This window comes from Hemiscyllium ocellatum, chromosome 1, assembly GCF_020745735.1.
Source record: "Hemiscyllium ocellatum isolate sHemOce1 chromosome 1, sHemOce1.pat.X.cur, whole genome shotgun sequence".
NCBI lineage: Eukaryota > Metazoa > Chordata > Chondrichthyes > Orectolobiformes > Hemiscylliidae > Hemiscyllium > Hemiscyllium ocellatum.
Genome location: NC_083401.1, coordinates 50,483,306 through 50,506,517, shown reverse-complemented (window position 1 = coordinate 50,506,517; position 23,212 = coordinate 50,483,306). Strand labels below are relative to the sequence as shown.

The 23,212-nt window shown below is 41.8% G+C and overlaps 1 protein-coding gene across 2 annotated transcripts in view; it reads left to right on the top strand.

Annotated features, from left to right (window-relative positions):
- The window catches only part of LOC132834687 (A disintegrin and metalloproteinase with thrombospondin motifs 12-like), a 547,736-nt gene that overhangs the window by 489,776 nt on the left and 34,748 nt on the right, over positions 1-23,212 (top strand). For both annotated transcript variants that reach the window (XM_060853764.1, XM_060853682.1), the window contains 3 exons: positions 3,072-3,245; positions 3,383-3,532; positions 9,575-9,731. In XM_060853764.1, coding sequence (XP_060709747.1) covers positions 3,072-3,245; positions 3,383-3,532; positions 9,575-9,731 — 481 coding nt within the window. The remainder of the gene's footprint in view (positions 1-3,071; positions 3,246-3,382; positions 3,533-9,574; positions 9,732-23,212) is intronic.

Below are 23,212 nucleotides of genomic sequence, written 5' to 3'. Positions count from 1 at the left end.
TTAGTAACTTAACGTTAGCACCAGAATATGGAACATAACTTTTGAAGTTTACTGCCTATAGAGACTATTTTAAAAATTCCTTCTTCCTCTGCCATACTCTCCTTCTCAACTTTTAGTCACGGCATTCCATTTGTGATCGGTCTGTGCAACCACACACAGTATCACTGTGTTGTGAAGGTTATAACTTAGTACCTTTTTTTAATCAATCATCAGACGTGGGCATTCTTGGCAAGCCCAGCATGTGTTATACATCTCCCTTTGCCCTTGAAATTCAAATTCAAGTCAGAAGACAAGAAATAAGTTAAGAAACAGCCTAGTTGCTTAACCAGTGGACTTTTTATCCAGAGACTCAAGCAATATTCCAGAAACCTCCGTTCGAATCCTGCCACAGCAGGTGATGGAATTTGAATTCAGTTAATAATGTAGAATTAATTGTCTCATAGAGTCATATCGCATGGAAACAGATGCTTTGGTCCAATTCGTCCACGCCAAACAGACATCCCAATCTGCTCTAGGTCTATTTGCCAGCATTTGGCCCACACCTCTCAAAAGCCTTCCTGTTCATATACCCATGCCTTTTAAATGTTATAATTGAACCCACCTCCACCACTTCTTCTGGCAGCTCATTCCATACATGCGCCACCCTCAGCTTGAAAAAGTTACCCCTCAAGTCCCTTTTGCATCTTTGCTCTTTCACCTTAAACCCATGACCTCTCATTTTGGACTTCCCTACTCTGTGAAAAAGACAATAAAAATGGCTATCCAACCTATCCATGCTCTTCATGATTTTATAAAACTCTATAAGATCATCCCTCAGCCTCGGATGCTGCAGAGAAAATTACTCCACCCTCGTCAGCCTCTCCCTTTAGCTCAAACCCTCCAACACTGGCAACGTTCTTGGAAATTTTTTCCGCACCCTCTCGAATTTAGCAACATTCTTTCCATAGATTGGCGACCAGAATTGTGCACATTTTTCTAAAGGTGGCCTCACCAACCTCCTGTGCAGCTGCAGCATGACACCCCAACTCCTATACTCAATATTCTGCCCAATGAAGGCAAGCATGCTAAATGCCTTCAAGGAACTTCCAAGGAACTATGCGCCTGAACCCCAAGATCTCTCTGTTCGGCAACACTCTCTAGGGCCCTGCTATTGCTGTTGAACTCCTGCTCTGGTTTGCCTTACCAAAATGCAACACCTCACATTTATTTGAATTAAACTCCATCTTCCATTGTTGATTGTCAGAAAAATCTGTATCGCTGATGTTCTTTATGGAGAAAAACTCTGTCCTTACATGTAAGCCTAGACCCACAGCAATGTGATTGATTTCTAACTTCTCTCTGGGTAATTAGGGATGGGCATTAAATGCTGGCCGAGCTAGTGATGCTCTCAATCTTCTGAATGAATAACAGAAACTTATGTGTGGTCTATTTGCTGCCATTAAATTTGCGACGTGGAGGTGCTGGTTTTGGACTGGGCTGTACAAAGTTAAAAATCACACAACACCAGGTTATAGTCCAACAGGTTTATTTGGAAGCACAGTAGCATTCAGAGCACTGCTCCGTCATCAGGTAGGTGTGGAGTAGGATCCTAAGAAAGAATTTATCGCAAAAGATTACAGTGTCATATAGCTGAAATGATATAGAGTTATACAGTCATAGAGAGGTACAGCATGGAAACAGACCCTTTAGTCCAACCCATCCATGCTGACCAGATATCCCAATCCAATCTAGTCCCACCTGCCAGCACCCGGCCCAAATCGCTCCAAACCCTTCCTATTCATATATCCATCCAAATGCCTCTTAAATGTTGCAATTGTACCAGCCTCCACCACATCCTCAGGCAGCTCATTCCATACACGTACTGCCCTCTGCGTGAAAAAGTTGCCCCTTAGGTCTCTTTTATATCTTTCCCTCTCACCCTAAACCTATGCCCTCTAGCTCTGGACTCCCCCACCCCATGGAAAAGACTTAGTCTATTTATCCTATCCATGCCCATCATAATTTTGTAAACCTCTATAAGGTCACCCCTCAGCCTCCGACGCTCCAGGGAAAACAGCCCCAGGCTTAATTAGATTAGATTACTTACAGTGTGGAAACAGGCCCTTCGGCCCACAAGTCCACACCGACCCGCCGAAGCGAAACCCACTCATACCCCTACTCTTACATTTGCCCCTTACCTAACATTACGGACAATTTAGCATGGCCAATTCACCTGACCTGCACATCTTTGGACTGTGGGAGGAAACCGGAGCACCCGGAGGAAACCCACGCAGACACGGGGAGAACGTGCAAACTCCACACAGTCAGTCGCCTGAGGCGGGAATTGAACCCGGGTCTCTGGCGCTGTGAGGCAGCAGTGCTAACCACTGTGCCACCGTGACACCCACGAGGGCCTCTCCCTGTAGCTCAGATCCTCCAACCCTGGCAACATCCTTGTAAATCTTTTCTGAACCCTTTCAAATTTTACAACATCTTTCTGATAGGAAGGAGACCAGAATTGCACGTAATATTCCAACAGTGGTCTAACCAATGTCCTGTACAGCCACACCATGACCTCCCAACTCCTGTACTCAATACTCTGACCAATAAAGGATAGCATACCAAACGCCTTCTTCACTATCCTACCTACCTGCGACTCCACTTTCAAGGAGCTATGAACCTGCACTCTAAGGTCTCTTTGTTCAGCAACACTCCCTAGGACCTTACCATTAAGTGTATAAGTCCTGCTAAGATTTGCTTTCACAAAATGCAGCACCTCGCATTTATCTGAATTAAACTCCATCTGCCACTTCACAGCCCATTGGCCCATCTGGTCTAGATCCTGTTGTAATCTGAGGTAACCCTCTTCGCTGTCCACTACACCTCCAATTTTGGTGTCATCTGCAAAACTACTAACTGTACCTCTTACGCTCGCATAGATTGCTGTTAAGTCTTTCATCTTTTAGAATGGGTTGCATTGAATTTACAGTCAATATTATCTAGATTCTTGCATTTGGCTTTTTTTTTGCTGTTCGGATTGTTGGAGTGAAACCAACTCTGTCTACTGATTAATGTTTCCTCTGTATTCAAAGTGCTCAGAAAACTGTGGAGGTGGTGCTAAAATCCGTGACATACAGTGTATAGACAGCCATGATAAAAGGCCCCTGAGGCCTTTTCACTGTCAACTCCTCAGAACCAAACCATCCACAAGCCTTCGCTGCAATCTAAAGGCCTGTGCTGACTGGCAAGTTTCAGCTTGGAGTGAGGTACGTGAAGAACAGAGGAGAGATACTCATTTTTGATGATATTATTGCCCTGTAAAAGATGCTTTGGCTTCAGTAAAATGAAATGATTCAATTCTGATTAAAGGTCTTGAATATCTCATGAGTCTATCTTCCCCCAGTGTTCAAGGACATGTGGTGGTGGTGGGATTCAAGAAAGACTGGTTCACTGTATGGAAGAAGGACAGTGCAATTTGAAGGCTCAGCCTCATACTACCAGGCCCTGCAATAATCAGCCATGTGTTCAGTGGATAACTGGAACCTGGAGTGAGGCATGTCAAATATTCAATCTTTCAGCTGCAACTCAATCTGTAAATTTCACCTCAAAATTGAACAGGGAATCTTAATAATTTAGTAGTTAAACATAATCATTATTGCAAACATGTATTTTTGCATTTCTACTTTTGTTTTAAAAATGGTTTGCTCTAGTCATGTATTTTAATAACGCAGCTTGCAAAGTCATATACGGTTAAGCTTCAAACATACTGTTTGACCCTGATTCTTTCCTGGAGTAACAAAAGAACATCTATGTTATCAGTCATCTCTGCCCTCTACATTTTCAGATTATAACAGGGTTTTATGCCATAAAGGCATCCAAATTTTCATACGAACTCTAAATTTATACCGTCATGTGAATAACTCACAGATCAATGGAAACAATCTCATTATCAAGCTTCTAAAATCTTTTTGAAATGATGAACACTTGTTGTGGTTCTGTTCGCCGAGCTGGGAATTTGTGTTGCAGACGTTTCATCCCCTGTCTAGGTGACATCCTCAGCGTTTGGGAGCCTCCTGTGAAGCGCTTCTATGATGTTTCGTCTGGCATTTATAGTCGTTTGTCTCTGCTGCTTCCGGTTGTCAGTTCCAGCTGTCCGTTGCAGTGGTCGGTATATTGGGTCCAGGTCGAGTTGTTGTCTGAGAGTGGCTGTTGGTTTGTGTGTTGTTATGAGTCCTAGTGGTCGCAGTAATCTGGCTGCCAGTTCGGAAATGCTCTTGATGTATCGTAGTGTGGCTAGACCTGTGCCTCACAACACACTTCACATTCAACAACCAAATATATGAACAAATCAACAGCATACCCATGGGCTCAACCATCTCTGGACTCATAGCAGAAGCGGTAATGCAAAGATTAGAACAAACAGTCTTACCGCAAATTCAACCCAAACTCTGGGTCAGATATGTGGATGACACTTTTGTAATCATTAAAAACACAGAAATAGAAAACACACACCGGATCATTAAAGCCACATTCACAGGAATTCAATTCACTTGAGAGGAAGAAAAGGACAACTAACTCCCATTCTTAGATGTGATGGTACAGAGAACACCTAACGGAGAATTCACCACAAAGGTACACAGGAAAGCCACAAACACAGACCAAATCTTGAACTACGAAAGCAACCATGCCAATACACACAAAAGAAGTTGCATCAAGACACTATTCAAAAGGGCCACAACACACTGCAGTATACCAGAACTGCAAAAAGAGGAAGAAGAACACCTATACAATGTATTCGCCAAAAACAGATACCCGCGCAATTTCATCAACAGATGCCTAAGGGAAAGACAACAGAACGACGACATGATGCAACCGAAAGGACTAGCCACACTACCATACATCAAAAACATTTCTGAACTGACAGCCAGACTACTGCGACCACTAGGACTCGTAACAGCACACAAACCAACAGCCACTCTCAAACAACAACTCACCAGAATGAAGGACCCGATACCCAGCATGAGTAAAACCAATGTAGTGTACAAAATCCCATGCAAGGACTGCACAAAACTCTACATAGGACAAACAGGAAGACAGCTAAAGATCCGCATCCATGAACACCAACTAGCCACGAAACGACACGACCAGCTATCCTTAGTAGCCACACACGCAGATGGCAAGTAACATGAGTTCGACTGTGATAACACTACTATTATAGGACAAGCCAAACAGAGAACAGCCAGGGAATTCCTAGAGGAATGGCACTCATCCACAGATTCAATCAATAAGCACATTGACCTGGACCCAATATACCGGCCACTGCAGCGGACAGCTGGAACTGACAACCAGAAGCAGCAGAGACAAACCACTATAAATGGCGGAGGAAAGATCACAGAAGTGCTTCACAGGAGGCTCCCAAGCACTGAGGATGTCCCCTAGACAGGGGACGAAACGTCTGCAACACAAATTCCCAGCTCGGCGAACGGAACCACAACAACGAGCACCCGAGCTACAAATCTTCTCACAAACTTTGAATGATGAACACTTGCAATTCAAACCTCTTATAATCTACTCTGCTGTAGTAAGAACCATTTCTACTAACCGCCAAATGAATCATACAGTACAGAAGAGGCCGTTGGACCCATTGATCTGTACCAACATTATCTTTTGATTCAGAAAATGATAGGAAAACTGCTAAGTTAGCACACTTATTCAAACAGAGTTAAAAATCACACAACACCAGGTTATAGTCCAACAGGTGTAATTGGAAGCACACTAGCTTTCAGAGTGTTGCTCCATCTTCAGGTTGTAGTCGATTCTCCTGCTCCTCAGTTGCTGCCTGATCTGCTGTGCTTTTCCAGCAACACACTCTTAACCCCCATATTCTTGTGAATATTTCCTATTCATGTATTTGACCAGATGCTTTTTAAATGTTGTTAGTGTATCTGCCTCAATCACCTCTACCAGTTGCTCACTCCATATGCATACCACCCACTGAGTAAAAAGATTGCCCCTCAGTTTTCCTTTTATTCTTTTCCCATCTTACCTTAAACTGATGTCCCATAGTCCTCAATTCTCTAACCCTGGGAAAAAGACTGAATGCTTTCATCCTATCAGTGCCTCTTATGATCTTATACACTTCTATAAGATCCCTCTTATGGATCTTATAAGTCTGGCCCACAGAGACTTGAGAGCCAACATCTCGCACAATCCCCTAAAGCAGGCTGTTAGTGAATTCAAGATTAAACCTGTCCCTCCCAGAATGCCAATTGTCCTCTATCAGTTTTACTTTTCCAAAATAAAGCCTAGGATATTCATTGTGGAGACATGGGAACAGTCTGATCCCACCCTCAGATCCCACCCCTGATCCCATAAGAAACCTCAGCTTCCTATGCTCTAAAGAAAAATGTCCTAGATTGTCCAACCTTTCCCTATAATTCAGTCCCTAGAGCCCTGGCAATATCCTTGTACATTTCTTCTGCACTCTTTCCATTTTAATAACATCCTTCCTATAGCAGTTTGACCAAAACTGAACATAATACTCCAAGTGTGGTCTCACCAATGTCCTGTACAGCTGCAACATAATTTCTCAACTATTTAAGTGACAGGGCAGCATTTAAAAATTTACACTAAAAACATGCAGAGTCATCATTGCTTTATAAAGAATAAGGATAAATGGATGTTTTTCTGGTTGGCAATTAGTGGCTAGTGATGTACCTTGAGGATAAGTGTTGGGACCACAATTGATTACAATTTTTCATAGATGATTTAGAGTTGGGGACCAAATATAGTGTGTCAAAGTTCACAGATGACATTGAAATGAGTGGTAGAGCAAAGCATGCAGAGGACACTGAAAGATCGCAGAGGGATATCAATAGTCTAAGCGAATGGGCAAGGGTCTAGCAGCGCGATATTTTCTTCTTAGAGCCAAACTGAAAACTGATCTGTTTACTTGTTTCCCTCACACAAGTTATTATTTTTCATTCACTCTTGGGAACATGGGCAGCACTGGCTGGGACAGTTCCTGATGAAGGGCTTTTGCCTGAAATATCGATTTTCCTGCTCCTTGGATGCTGCCTGACCTGCTGTTCTTTTCCAGCACCACAATGTCAACTCTAATTTCTAGCATCTGCAGTCCTCATTTTTGCCCAGCCAGTATTTATAGCCCATCCATTGTTGCCCTTGAAAAGGTGGTGAGCTGACTTCCTGAATCACTGCAATCCATGTGCTGTAGGTAGACCCACAAATGAGGGAAGGCATTCCGGGATTTTGACACTGCAATACTGCAGGAACAACATTACATTTCCAGAATGGTGAACGACTTGGACTGGCACTTGCAGCTGTTGGTGTTCCCATATATCGCTGTCATTGACCTTCCAGATAGTTGTGATCATGTGTCAGGAAGTAGTGGTTTAACAAGAATCTGACATTTTCATGATCGCCACGACTGAGACCAGCTCGATTTGTAGAAATACAAAGCTGCTGGGGTGTAATTTGATTTTATGTAGTTCTCTGAACTTACTTAAGGGAGGAGATCTGCTGGTCTTACTCAGTCTAGACTATGGACCACTTAACTAAAAAGTCATTCAGTTCATGTAGCTCACCACCACCTACTCAAGGAAATTAGGGATTGTCAGTAAATTCTGAGCTTGCCAGAAAAGCACACATCCCAGTAATTTTTAAGCACCTGGATGATGTGAGAAATATTGAATGAGGGTGATGGTTTTCCAATCTTCTGTCACGATAGAAAACTTTCAAGTGTTCTAACCATCACAAGCAGGTCACTACAGATATCTGACTCTTCAGCAAAGTGGCTCAGAGTCTGCATTTATGATCCAGATGACTGAAATCTCTATCTGTTCTCTCACACTTTCATTGATTGCAGTAAGTCTCTGAAAGCCTCAGGCCTAAATGTATTTTTTAATTGGCGCTTGTTATCTTCATTGACAATATATATGATTATAGAATCATAAAGATGTACAGCATGGAAACAGACCCTTCAGTCCAACTCTTGCTTGCCGACCAGATATCATGTTAATTTAACTTTCTTCGCCTGTCTGGAATATGTACACAAATAATACAAAATATTACAGATGCTGGAAATCTGAAATAAAAACAGATATGTTCTGAAGAAGAGGAATATCAAGCTCAAAATGTCAGCTCTGTTTCTCTCTTTGTAGGTGCTGCCAGACTTGCTAAGTTTCTCCAGCATTTATTCGAGATACTTATATATACTTGTGTAGAAGTCAATCTTGTATGAATGTTGACAAAAGTGTTCAACACTTTTCCAGAAGTTTTCCTTTTTAATCCTTCACGGGATATAGACATGATGAACTGTGTTAGCATTCATTGCATTCATTGTTCTTTGAACTCAGTGGGAGTGGAGCTAAGAGTCATTTACATTGCAGTGTATCTACAGTTCATATGTAGGCCAGACCAGGTAATAATGGAGAAAGTGAGGACTGCAGATGCTGGCGATCAGAGTCGAGAGTGTGCAGCTGAAAAAGCACAGCAGGCCAGGCAGCATCCAAGGAGTAGGGGAATCGACGTTTTAGGCATAAGCCCTTTTCCTGATGAAGGGCTTAGATCAGGTAGGGATGTCAGATTTCCTTCTCTGAAAACTAGTGAATCACGTGGGTTTTTATGACAATGGTCAACATTAGACTATTTTTTAATACCAGCTGTTTATTGAATTCAAATTTCCCCATTTGCCTTGGTGAGATTTAAATGAATGTCCTCAGAGTATTAGCTTGGTCTTTCGGATTATTAGCCTAGAGCCCACTAGGAGTACCATGAGCAACGCACCTAAGGAAGGATATCTTGGCCTTGGAGGGAGTGGCATCTGTATTCCAGGAGATAAGTTAGGAGAAGAGATTATATAAACTAGGCCTGTTTGTGTAACATTTAAAATCAAGGTCAATAAAGATAAATTCGAGATTCTAGAACTAAGGGCATAGTTTGAGAATTAGGGCCAGACCATTCAGGATAGATGTTCGAAAGCACTTCTACACACAAAGGATGGTAGATGTGGAGGTGCCAGTGTTGGAGGAGTGTGGACAAGTCAAAAATATCACACAGCATTGTATAATAGTGGTGCTTGGTATATAGCTGCTATGTTAAAAGAAAGGCATTTACCAAATTGCCTTTTAATTCCTTACTTGCATAATGGGTGTGGAAGAATCAGGGACAGCAAAATCCACATATCAAATTGTAAGACATAATTTTTTTTAAAGTTTTACTAATAAAGACATACACTTGGTTTACACTCACTTTCATTTCATAGCTGACTTAAACCTAGAACACAAACTTGTATTATCAATATGTTCCTTTCAGTGAGACAGCTGGGTTTTTTTTAAACAACTGCAAATGTGTTGCTGGTCAAAGCACAGCAGGCCAGGCAGCATCTCAGGAATCGAGAATTCGACGTTTCGAGCATAAGCCCTTCATCAGGAATAAGCTGATTCCTGGATATATATAAAAAATAAGGAATTTTTTTAAACAAGCACGATGTTAGCTTCTATTATGTCAATGAATATAAAATATATGTTTATACTACACTGTTATGTTCTCTAAAATATTTGTTCTGATAATGTAGTGCTCTGCGTCCTGCGGAGGAGGCTTACAGCAACAGGTGGTGAGATGTATGAACTTGGAAACTAATAAGACAGAGGAAGACAGCAGCATTTGTGAAATAAAGCCATCCCCAAGTAAGATACAGAGATGCAACACTCAGAAGTGTATGAGCAGAAACGGTAAGAAATATAGAATCTAGATTTGTTGTGACATTAAGCGTTAGACGGATGGTAGAACATAATGGTGCAATTTGCTGAATTTTAGCAAGATGCTTGGCAGAGATTAACTTCCCTCTGAGGCATAAACCTGAAGTGATAAGAATTACACTGACAACCAAATTAGGATTGTCAGTCAGGCACTCAGTGTGGTTCATCTGCCTGTACTGGAAGCTACACATAATAATACACAGGGCCCTGTATTTTCTGAGAAAAATTTGCATATGCATAGCATGCCTATTTCGAATGGATAAAATAGGTGATAGCTGTTTTCTAAATTGTTGCTCAGGACAATACCAGAGTAAATCTGCTTGATAAATAGCTGTTAGTCATCATCATATTGGTAAATTCTCCATGGCCAGGCCGCTACCAATCAGAGGCCACTTGTCAACCTATCAGTGTGGTCTGCTCATGCAAATCAAAATGTTGTTCCCCTATTCATTGGTATTTTTGCAAATGTCCTGATGAGTGCTAGGTGAAGTCTTTGCAAAATGTGTCTTTTTTCAGCAGTACTCGAGTTCTATACTATCAGATAACTATTTGTAGAATGACTTGTGTTAACATTTGACCTCTGGTGAGTACTTGTAGTAACGAAGGACTCAACCTTCAGTAAAAATCTGATAATTTCTTTGAACTTTACAAAATACTACTTGTGTTCTTAGTTTTGCATGTTTCTCACTCCTCAAAGCTCCATGCCAAAAGATATCCACTTTTAGCAAAATAGGAATGGTATCATTCACTTGAATTATAATGTTAGCCTAAATTTCTATGAAATTATTAGTCAAACATCTTGAAGAAGTTACCCAATCATAGCTTGCTGTCAGGTTTTATTGAGTTCGGAGATGCTTTGCTTGGTATTCTGACAGGTGCTGCAGTATGGGGATTTGTATTTTGAGAGTCTTGAAACCTTGTTAAGTATGGAAAGGTGTATTACAGAGACAAAATGGACAAGATTAAAGGCTGTGCTTTAATGTGGATTTAGTGTTGGATAAACTGGTTCACCTCCAAAAAACTGGTGTGATGTTATAACACTTAGATATTCTGTGCCTGTTCACTGTGATCAAAAGAGCACAGCATGCTGGTCCTGCCTGTTATTATGATTTCTGAATATAGTTATTGCTAACCACATTATTCATTCATTATACATGACAACAGGACCATATTGCCATCACTGTTTAAAGATAGCCTGCATCTCTTAAAAGGAGAGTACATGGTTGGAGATGCTGACATAATGTCTCTATTCCTGAGATGCTGCCTGACCTGCTGTGCTTTGACCAGCAACACATTTGCAGCCATAATGTGAAATATGTTGACTTTAATTATACTTCAATGGGATGTGAGCGTTGTTGGCAAGACCAGCATTTATTGACCATCCAGTTGTAAACTACCTTCTTGAACCTCTGAAACAAATGATGGAGTTATTTCCATAATGTAGCTATGTATGGAATGCCAGGACTTTAACCCAGCAATGTTGAAGAAACAACAGCAAGTTTCAAAGTGAAGGTGGTGTGTGATTTGAATGTGGTAATGTGATTAGGTAGTTTGGCAATGCTAAATGGCCCATAGTGTCTGGGGATGTGTAGGTTGGGTGGATTAGCCATGGGAAATGCACAGTTACAGCAATAAGATAGATGGGTAAGTCTGTGTCGGATGCTGTTCAGAGGGTTGATGTGGACATGATGGGCTCAATGGCCTGCTTCCATACTGTGGGAATTCTATGATTCAATCATATTCTTGTGTCTTCTGCCTTTATCTTTCTAGACAGTAAAGCTCACAATTTCTGTCTAAGACCATGAACATACTTCTGTCTAAATTAACTAATGTGTACAAGAATAGAGCTATAATCTTTTATTTTTTTCTCTATTACCCTTAAATAGTGAAGTGAAGCTGCTAGTTTGTTACCGATAGGGAACAATTCATAAATCTAGACTGTTGAATTCTATGATTAATGTATTAACAATATAATCACCTGTTATGGAGAAACATCTGTTTCTCCATAACTATTTCTTTATATTGAATCTAGTTAATTTCTTTGCTTGATTTATTTTATGTTTCCTTATGTCTGGCTTTTAAATCCTCATCCTGTATTGTGCACATTAATACAAAATGACTATTTAAGAAATCTGCCATTTCCTAATTTCCAATTTGATTTTAGATTTTTTTATAGTTTAGATTTTATTGTCATGTGTACTCAAGTATAGGAGTACAGTGAAAAGAATATAACATCGCCATCTTCGGTACCAAGGTGCAAAAAAAGGGGCTTGTACAAAGAGAAACAAGAGTTAAAAAGTTAACCATTACTTCATAGATTAATAGAACAATAAATGAATAGGTAATAGTTTACGTTAAGTCTTTCAAAGTTTAAACTAGGAAAATAAAGGAATTATAACATTACAAATGATATTGATAGTCACCTTTTGTTTTAATGTACTTGCAAATATTTCAATATTGTCAAATAAGTTAGTCAATTGGCATACTCTTCTCCATTCCTTGAATTAAATGATAAACAGTAATTGATTCAGAATTATTCTAAAGAAAGTTTGGAAATCAAATGGCAGATAATTTCTTCACACAAGTTGTTTCCACTGGAAATAGAGATCTTTGTATCTTATTAAAATAAAAGGCAGAAGCTAATTGTAGCACACCAAGGCAAGAGTGATGCTTTCTGCTCTGCAAGCACCCTAGGTCTGTAATGATGTTCAGAGCAATTTGAGCAAGTGCATTTGTGTTTCATAAGAAATATCATGGCTTGAAGACAATTTGAATTTCTTTGTATGCTAAACTTTATATGAAATATTCTACATCTAAAGATTGCAAGTGAACAATAATGGAAACTGATTGTGTATTCCTGATAATGATGTTGACTATCCACATTCGAGCTTTCTTTGTACTGGCATTCTTGTTTTCAGAAAAATAGTGTAAACAGTTGGAGACAGATGGGCTTGACAATGATTGGAATGTGCAACATGCACCATTTTAAAAAATATTCTCTAAAATTGTTTTAGGATGTTCTGCTAGAACTACTCAGCTCCTAACTTCATTGCACCTTTATTGAAAAATGGACAAAAGAGCTGATTTCTCAAGTGGAGGTGAGAGTAACAGCCCTTGATACCAAGGCCATATACAGCCAAGTGTGGCATCAAGGATCCCTAGAAAAACTGCAATCAATGGGTGTCAAGAGGCACACATTCTGATGGTTAGAGTCATACATGGCACAGAGGAAGATGGCTGTGATTGTTAGAGATCAGTCATCTCAGGTCTAGGACATTTCTGCAGGAGTTCCTCACTGTAGTTATATCATAGAATCCCTAGTGTGGAGACAGGCCATTTGGCCCACTGGGTCCACACAGATCCTCCTATCACTCAATAATCCATAGAAGTCAATTTGAAGTTCTTAATCCTGTAGTTAAATCCATCAACAGCTCTAGGATTTCACTATTTCAAAACTACAGAGATTTTGAGACCACTGTCTCAAACTCTACTCCATTAGCCGCTACTAATGCCATATGAAACTAAGATAAGCATCGATTACTTAACCTTCATTCTTACCTTTATATCCTCTACTCCAAATGCACTTTTGGCTGGCTTCTCTTTATCCCTCTATAAATTCCATCTAAAACTCTCCTTTCTTCATCTTAACATGCAGGGTGCAATCATCCAACTATAGCCCCCATTAAAGAACACCATGCATTTTAAAAATTATCCATGCTTTCAAATCCCTTCCATAGCTTGGGTCATCCTTTCAATCTCCTCACTCCACAGGTGTTGATGCTTCTGACATTTTCAATAATACCCAATTTTAATTGCACTACCTACCACACCTTCAGAACCGATAACTAATCAGATCCACATGGTGTATAGCACGTGGTGAAGTAGCTTTGAAACATTTTCTATTTCTGCAAAAAAAATCAGCTACAAACTGGTGTTTCTAAGAGGAGAAAATAAGCCATAAATAAAGGGATTTTTTTAGAAGAAGAGGGTTTGATCCATGTTTGATTTACACGTGCAGAGGATTTGGATTTGTGCCCCCTTTGCCATGCTTCTCCCTCCCCCCAAAATCAGCGTGTTTTAAATAAAGAAAAAGGATGTAAGAGGGGAATTTTTACAATTTGTGCGAAATAAATGGGAGAACACTCGTGGGCACAATAAATGAATGAATTGAAATCAGGTTAAACCCTCGGAGAGAGATGACGAGTTGAACTCGGGCAGTGAAGGGAGAATAAAATTCCTGTCTCCCGCCTGGACATTGACCTTCACCAAGTGCCATTACCCTCCTCTCTCTGTTCCCGGATCCATTTCAAATTCTCCTTCCCAAGGCATTAATGGGGAAGGACAAAACCAAAAACAAATAAATAAATACACGGTGTATTTAGATAATGCGTTTTAAATAAATCTCGAGCAGCCTGTCGCCGACGCCACCAATCTCAACGGCCGCCCGCGTACGCTTTGAGGGGAAAACTCTGATGGTCTCCAAACTCAAGGTATGGCTTTGGGGCCTAGTCTCTGGCCTCTTACCCGATCTCGTTGCCGCCCTGGTTGTTCATGGCGGCGGGTGGAGAGGAAACGGGGCTGTCAGCGCGTTTTTAGATTAGATTAGATTACTTACAGTGTGGAAACAGGCCCTTTGACGCAACAAGTCCACACCGACCTGCCGAAGCGCAAACCACCCATACCCTTACATTTACCCCTTACCTAATACTACGGGCAATTTAGCATGGCCAATTCACCTGACCCGCACATCTTTAGACTGTGGGAGGAAACCGGAACACCCGGAGGAAACCCACGCAGACACGGGGAGAACGTGCAAACTCCACACAGTCAGTCGCCTGAGTCGGGAATTGAACCCGGGTCTCAGGCGCTGTGAGGCAGCAGTGCTAACCACTGTGCCACCATGCCGCCCACAAATTTTCTCCAATTTTCAGTGGATCTCTCTCGGTGCTGGTCTTTTTCTTCCTTTCTGCCGGAGCTAACGGGTCCAGTCTCCGAGTGGTTCAGATCGATTGGCGTTCATCCTCACAAACTTTCTTTTTCCTCTCCTTTCTCCCACCACCACCATCTCCTCGTCCTTGTCGTCCATCTCCAGCAGTTGCAACACCACCGCAGCCGGCTGCTGTGGCGCCTGTGCTTCACCGAGACTGAGAAAGGACAGACACAGAGCGAGCGAGAGGGGCAATGTAGTGTCCTAGGTCCCCCCTGTCTTCAGTTGTTTCATCAATGACCTTACCTCCATTATAAGGTCAGAAGTGAGGCTGTTTGTCGAGGATTACATAATGTTTAGTTGCATTTATGACACCTCAGTTACTGAAGCAGTCCATGCTGAAATGTGACATGATGTGGACAAATACCAAGATTGGGCTGACAAGTGGCAAGTAACATTTACACAGAGCAATGACCAGCTCCAGAATGGTGTTACCATCACTGAATCCCCCACAACATCAGTGAGGTTACCATTCTCAAGAAACTTGACTAAACCCACCACGTAAATACAGTGGTTACTAGAACGGGTCACAGGCTAGGAATTCTTTGGTGAGTAACTAACCTCCTGACTCCCAAAACCTGTCCATCATCTACAAAGTCCACATCAGGAGTGTGATGGAATATTCTCCACTTTCCTGGATGAGCAGCTCCAACAGCCCTCAAAAAGCTTATCACCATCTTGGCCAGAGCAGCCCGTTTGATTGGCACCACATCCACAAGCATCCATTCCCTCCATCACCAATGTGCAGTAGCAGCACTCTGTCCTGTCTACAAGATGCACTGCAAAAAATTCTCCAAAGATCCTTGAGCAGCACCTTTCAAACCCACAACCACTCTCATCTCAAAAGGGCAGCAGATATATGGGAACACCACCACCACCTGATGTTCCCCTCCTAAGTCTCTCACTTACTTCCCCCTGGAAATATATCACAGTTCCTTCATTGTGACTGGGTCAAAATCCTCGAATTCCCTCCCTCTTGGCGTTGTTGGTCAAACTACAGCAGGTAGACTGCAGCAGTTCAAGAAAGTAGCTCTGTTCCACCTTCTCAAGGACAATTAGGGACTGGGAATAAATTCTAGTCCAACCAGCGATGCCCTCACACCATGCGTAAGTAAACAAAAATTTGTGATGCTGTTGTTCTGGATTGTTGAAGGAAGCTGAAGGGATATGATGCAGATCAATTTGACAACTCATTCAACAATTTAAAAACTACAAGTCCAAATACTCAAAGTGAATGTTGACAATGGCTTTCATTCTGATTTGACATTTTTGAGTTGAGAATTAATTTAATGGGCACACTTGCTGTCAATCAGAAAAACACTTTAAGTAGGAAAAGCTTTGAAGTCTTTGTTTCTCCAAAGAAACCTGATAAGAATTGCAACATTTGGTCATGATATTGAGGGGGGAAAGAATTGCTTCTAATTAAGTCTGCTTTAGAATGAAAAGGTACCTCAGTTGATTATCACATTTTTGAACAAACATTGGTGTCATAGAGACATCGAGATGTACAGCACGGGGAAACAGACCCTTTGGTCCAACTTGTCCATGCCGACTAGATATCCTAAACTAATCTAGTCCAATTTGCCAGCACTTGGCCCATATCCCTCTCAACCCTTCCTATTCATATACCCATCCAGATGCCTTTTAAGTACTGCAATTGTACCAGCCTCCACTACTTCCTCATTAGCACAGAATGTGACAGGAATGCTCAGTTTTATCCATTTCCATTTTGATTTTCAGCAATTGCAATATTTTGTTTCAATTTATTACAGGAATAATGCATCTGAATACACATTCCAAGCCATTTGTAACTCATTTGCATCACTGCATATAAAAATAAAGAATTGTTAAAGTAGATGTCCATACATTCTGCTGTCCATGATTCTCAATTTGTTTGCATTATCAACCCAGTTCAATCAAGGTAATTTAAACAAAAGTTATATTAAGGACAAGCTCCATTTCTATGATTCCTTCACTAAAGTGTCAAAGCCCCAGACCAGACTAAAGAGCACGGCATGCATCTACCATTTGTGACTATTCCAAGAAGGTTCCCATTTCATTTTGGTGACAAAGTCACTCATTTAAAAAAATTTAAAATAATATTCTCAGGTTAATCACAGTGGTGGACTGTTATTCTTCTTTGGTGATATATTGATTTTCAACAATACTAATGCGTTCCATCAGGTTACCAAAGCTAAGTACATTGATTAATATGTTGAACACAGTCAACAATTTTGTTCCATTATGATATTCGGTCATGAGGTATGTGATTTGCAGCTTGTACCTGGATACCTGAATGATCATGGTATTAGGTTAAAGGGTACGGTATTCCTCTCCTCTCCTAAATGTGACTTGCAGCAAAATGCTACAGTCAGACTTCCCCCACTCAAAGTTAGGGTGTCCAGAGTCATAGAATTATAGAGATGTACAGCATGGAAACAGGCCCTTCGGTCCAACTCATCCATGCCAAACAGATATCCCAATCTAATCTAGTCCCACTTGCCAGCACTCAGCTCATATCCTTCCAAACGCTTCCTATTCATATACCTGTCCAGATGCCTTTAAAATGCTGCAATTGTACCAGCCTCCACCACTTCCTCTGGTAGTTCATTCTATACATGTACCACCCTCTGTGTGAAAAAGCTGCCCCTTAGGTCTCTTTTATATCTTTCCCCTCTCACTCTAAACCTACGCTCTCTAGTTCTGGACTCCCCATCCCAGGGAAAAGACTTTGTCTACTTATCCTATCTCTGCCCCTCACAATTTTATAAACCTCTATAAGGTCACCCCTCAGCTGCAGGGAAAACAGCCCCAGCCTGTTCAGCCTCTCCCTATAGCTCAAATCTCCAATCCTGGCATCATCCTTGTAAATTTTTTCTGGACCTTTTCAAGTTTCACAACATCCTTCTGATAGGAAGGAGACCAGAATTGCACATAATATTCCAACAGTGGCCTAACCAATATCCTGCACAGCCACAACATGACTTCTCAACTTTTGGATGATGATGGGATAGTGTAGGGGGAACAAGCTGAGAATAGTTCACAGGTTGGCGCAACATCGAGGGTCGAAGGACCTGTTCTGCGCTGTATTGTTCTATGTTCTATGTTCTAACTCATATACTCAATATTCTGACAAATAAAGGAAAGAATACCAAATGCCTTCTTCACTATCATATCTACTTGCAACACTACTTTCAAAGAGCTGTAAACCTCTACTCCAAGGTCTCTTTGTTCAGCAACATCCCTGAGGACCTTACCATTAAGTGTATAAGTCTTGCTAAGATTTGCTTTCCCAAAATGCAACACCTCGCATTTGTCTAAATTAAGCTCCATCTGCCACTTCTCAGCCCATTGGCTCATCTGGTCCAGATCCTGTTGTAATCTGAGGTAACCTTCTTCGCTGTCCACTACACCACCAATTTTGATGTCATCTGCAAACTTACTAACTATACCTCTTATGTTCACATCCAAATCATTTATGTAAATGACTAAAAGTAGTGGACCCAGCACCAATCCTTGTGGCACTCCACTGGTCACAGGCCTCCAATCTGAAAAACAACCCTCCACCACCACCCTCTGTCTTTTACCTTTGAGCCAGTGTCTACTTTAACGGAAAGTTGCACTGAACAAAATGGTTCCAACTAAGCACAAAAATTAAACAGAAGAATGGAGATGGTTCCATAGTGATTAATGCAATGCTAGGAGACATTTGTGGCGTTGCATAGTTCGAAGAATGCCGGAATGGGTGGTGTGATGGAACTCCTAAGGCCTTTCCTCAGAAGTGATGTCTCAGAAGGGTGAGCAAGGAGGACTAGATGACTGTTAACATTATCCCATCATTTGAAATGATAGAAAGGAATAAATTAGCTCATTACAGGCCAGTCAGCCTAACTTCAGTGGTGAACAAATTATTGGAAAAGTTCAGACAGATAATTTCAACAGACCTGGCTTCATCAAAGACAGTTGACCTGGGTACAGACTTGTTAAGAGAATGTTGTGTGATAAACTGCATTGATTTTTTTTTCTTAGGAGTTAACAAGGAGAGATCAATGTCGATAGTACATTCAATGCAGTTGACATAGATTTCCGCAAAGTTTTTGTCAAAATGTCACCTAGCAGACTTGACAGTAATTTAGAAGCTTATGGGATCCAAGAGAATGTGGCAAATTGGAATCAAAACTGGCTCCTGGCAAAAAAACAAACAGTTATGATTGAGAAGTTTTTATATGTGAAAATCTGTTTCTAATGGACAAAAAAAATCACAAAACCTTTGTTTTGAAACTCGAGAGTTTTGAGAACCTTTGAAACTTCGGAGAATGAAACTTTTAAAAGAAAAGTTTTGTGAAGAATGTAACATTTTTAAAAAGGCTTTGTGATTTACACATGAAAGAAGTGAAACTGTCATGGTATTCGAACAGATGAAAGACCCAACAGACAATCAAGGTATATTTCCTTGTAAGCTTTTGCTATAAATTCTGTGCCTTACAATTGTGTCCTCCACAACCACCTGATGAAGGAGCAGCGCTCCGAAAGCTGGTGTACTTCCTATTAAACCTGTTGCTACAACCTAGTGTTGTGTGAGTTTTAACTCAGTTTTCAATGACAGTTTAGGGGCCAGATATGTTCATCGGCAGCTAACTAGCCCCCTCTGCTGCCCAGAAACCTTGCCAAATCTTGATCCATGTTGACAGCTGACCAACAGATTTGTGGCCTTTCATGGGTCTTGTCCATGGAGTGCCATTTATGCTCATCTAGCCTGTGCTTTCAGCAAAGTACATTCACCACTAGATGTGATTCTGCTGCAATAAATCATTTATTAACCAACCCAGACTGTGCTAAGAATTACATTGAAGCTAATAATTGGTCAGGCTCACAGTGATATATTTTTGTGTGCTATAAATTACACAAATAAATGCACAGAACCCTGTATTATGTAGGGAAGGATTTTTTTGTACACACATTGCACCTTTCCCATGCCCCTCATGATTTTATACACCTCTATAAGGTCACCCCTCAGCCTCCAATGCTGAACAGGTCCCAGCCTATTTAGCCTCTTCCCTATAGCTCAAAGGGGTTACAAAGACAGCTAAGAGTTGCTGAACCCCCATCCTAACCAATGAGAATCTTCCTGCCTGGTCTGAGAATTAAGATTATCGAGTTCCTTGGATGCTGCCTGACCTGCTGTGCTTTGACCAGCAACACATTTTCAGCTGAGAATTAAGATTGACAGTTTGCTGTTCTTGCCTCATTTCCATGCCATTTGAAGCAACCCCCACTTCTCATGCTATATGCTATGTAAAACCTTTTCTCCAAGCTGTTTCTTGTGGCCTCACTCTGATGAGTGCCAGATGAAAAGATTCAACTTCTTGTCTGCTTTTGGCAATAGTTACAATGGAAATGAGATCGAAATTGCGTAAAGTTGATACAAACAAAAATAAACTGAGTCAAAATGAAAGCTAGCCTCTGTTCGTTCATGCATTTGGGTTGTTTGAAAGTTTAAACATTATCTGGGACATTTGAGTTGCTAAAAAGATTATGCTAAGAAGTGATCCTGCAGCGAAATCACCCTTGCAGGGAATACAAACCATGTCTTTTTAATTGCATCATAACAGATCATTGTATTCATGCCAGAAAATAACAGTGGCTAAAGATTAGGAAATACACTTAGATGGAGGAGACTTTGTGAAATTGTTTCCTCAAGGAGGAAATAGCTAATATCAACAGCTGTGTTCATCCATTGTACACAGGGAAACCAGTTTGTGAAAATGAATAAATGTCTACATGGAAGCTTGATGCAGGATTTCATATGCCAGTTGTGTCTGCCATTGCGCTTTTGTGAATTCCAAGTCCAGGAGAAAATTTCAGAATTGATTTTGAGTTGAATGAATATTTGTTCCTTCCTAGCAAACTTAACTAAACTATGAATAACAACAACTGGCATTTGTATAGCACCCTTTAACATAACAAAATATCCTGAGTCACTTCACAGGGGCCATAGTCAAAACAAAACCTGATACTTATCTGCAAAAAGAAATAGCTGGACCAATGAATGCAAACTTGATAATTAGGTAGGTTTAAGTAGTATTAAACAAATGCAAGTGTTGTATCGCAATAGAAAAGTTTAGTGAGGATATGTCAATGCTTAGAACCTTGGCAGCTAATTGCAACACCACATTAATAGATTGATATTTAAGAAGTATACATGTCTCAGAAGGCTGAGGGCCTGGAGAATTAGGGTCACAGAGGAAGGGAAGTGCTAGGTCATAGAGGAATTTGAAAATGAGGACGAAAATTTTGAAAATAAAGCATGGGACCAAAGTTGCAGATATACTGCCTCAACCAGACTTTTGCCAGAAAGAGGAATGGAATCAATATCAAGGGAGGAGAGTTTGTGAAGGTGACAAAAACAATGACTTGTTGTTTTTAAACATGGAGAAGCTGTTTGTTTCAATTGCTTGTTATCTGCTCTACTTTATTATGCTCATTCTTATGCTACACTTATTATTACACTACAGTTCAGCCTTCAACAGTGTTATCCACTGGAGACTGATTACTAAACTGAGTGATCTCGGACTAAGCCCCACTCTCTGCAACTGGATCCTCAGATTCCTGATCCACAGGCCACAATCAGTGAAGATTGGGGACAATATCCTCACTAACATTCAACACTGGAGCCCCCCACTGTACTCACAGTATACCATGACTGCGTCGCCAAATACCAGACTAATGTTATTTACAAGTTCACTGATGACACCACCATAGTTGGTTGAATCTCAGATGGCAATGAAACAGACTACAGATGGGAGGTGGAAGACCTGAAAAAGCGGTGCACTGAGAACAACCTAGCTCTCAATGCTGGGAAAACCAAGGAACTCATTATTGGCGGGATGTTACTCATACCCCCCTTCACATTAACAGCACAGAGGTGGAACAAGTAGAGAGTGTCAAGCTCCTGGGAGTGGTCATCCACAACAAGCTTTCTTGGACTCTTCATGTGATGCACTGGGGCCCAACAGCATATCTTCTTCATCAGGCAACTGTGGAAATTTGGCATGATAGTGAATATCCTTGCCAACATTTATAGGTGTGCCATCGCGAGCATTTTGTCTGGATTTATCACTACTTGGTATGGCAACTATTCAAGATTTGAGGCAGTTACAGAGAGTGGTGAACTCAGCCCAGACAATCACAAAGGACTGGAGTGGTGCAAGCCGGATTGGTGTGGTGTCAGTGGGACTGGGGTGGTGTCAGTGGGACTGGGGTGGTGTCAGTGGGACTGAGATAGGGTCAGTGGGATTGCAGTGGTGCAAGTGGGACTGAAGTGGTGTCAGTGGGACTGGGGTGGGGTCAGTGGGACTGGGGTGGTGTCAGTGGGACTGGTGATGGTGTCAGTGGGAGTGGTGTGGGGTCAGTCGGACTGAGATAGGGTCAGTGGGACTGGAGTGGCACCGGGGGACTGAAGTGATGCCAGTGGAACTGGAGTGGTATCAGTGGGACTGGAGTGGTGTCAATGGGACTGGAGTGGTGCCAATGGGACTGGGGTGGGGTCAGTGGGACTGGAATGGTGCCAGTGGGACTGGGGTGGGGTCAGTGGGACTGGGGTGGGGTCAGTAGGGCTGGTGGTGGTGTCAGTGGGAGTGGGGTGGGGTCAGTGGAACTGAGACAAGGTCAGTGGGATTGGGGTGGCACCAGTGAGATTGGAGTGGTGCCAGTGGGATTGGAGTGGGGTCAGTGGGACTGGAGTGGGGTCAGTGGGACTGGAATGGGGTCAATAGGATGGTGTGAGGTCAGTGGGACTGGAGTGGGGTCAGTGAGACTGAGACAAGGTCAGTGGGACTAGGATGGGGTCAGTGGGGCTGCGGTGGGTTCAGTGGGACTGGATTGGGGTCAGTAGGACTGGGGTGGAGTCAGTGAGACTGGGGTGGGGTCAGTGGGACTGGGGTGGGGTCAGTGGGACTGGGGTGGAGTCAGTGAGACTGGGGTGGGGTCAGTGGGACTGGAATGGGGGCAGTGGGACTGGAATGGGGGCAGTAGGACTGGGTGTGGTCAATAGGACTGGGGTGGGGTCAGTGAGACTGGGGTGGGGTCAGTAGGACTGGGGTATTGTCAGTGGGACTGGAGTGGGGTCAGTGGGACTGGAGTGGGTCAGTGGGTTAGTGGGTTGGAAGCACGAGGAATAAGCAAGTATTCAACAGCAGGATCTTGATTAGAAGGGCCAGTGGGCCGGAGAGTGGCAGATGAAGTATAATTTAAATGAATGGCATGTGTTGCATCTTGGAAAGGCTCATCAGGGCAGTACTTATCAACTTAATGGTAAGGTCCTGAGGAGTGTTGCTGAACAAAGGCTCCTTGAAGTGCAGTTTCATAGTTTCTTGAAAGTGGAGTCTCAGGTAGATATGATAATGAAGAAGGCATTTGGTATGCTTGCCTTTATTAAATAGTGCATTGAGTATACAATTTGGGAGGT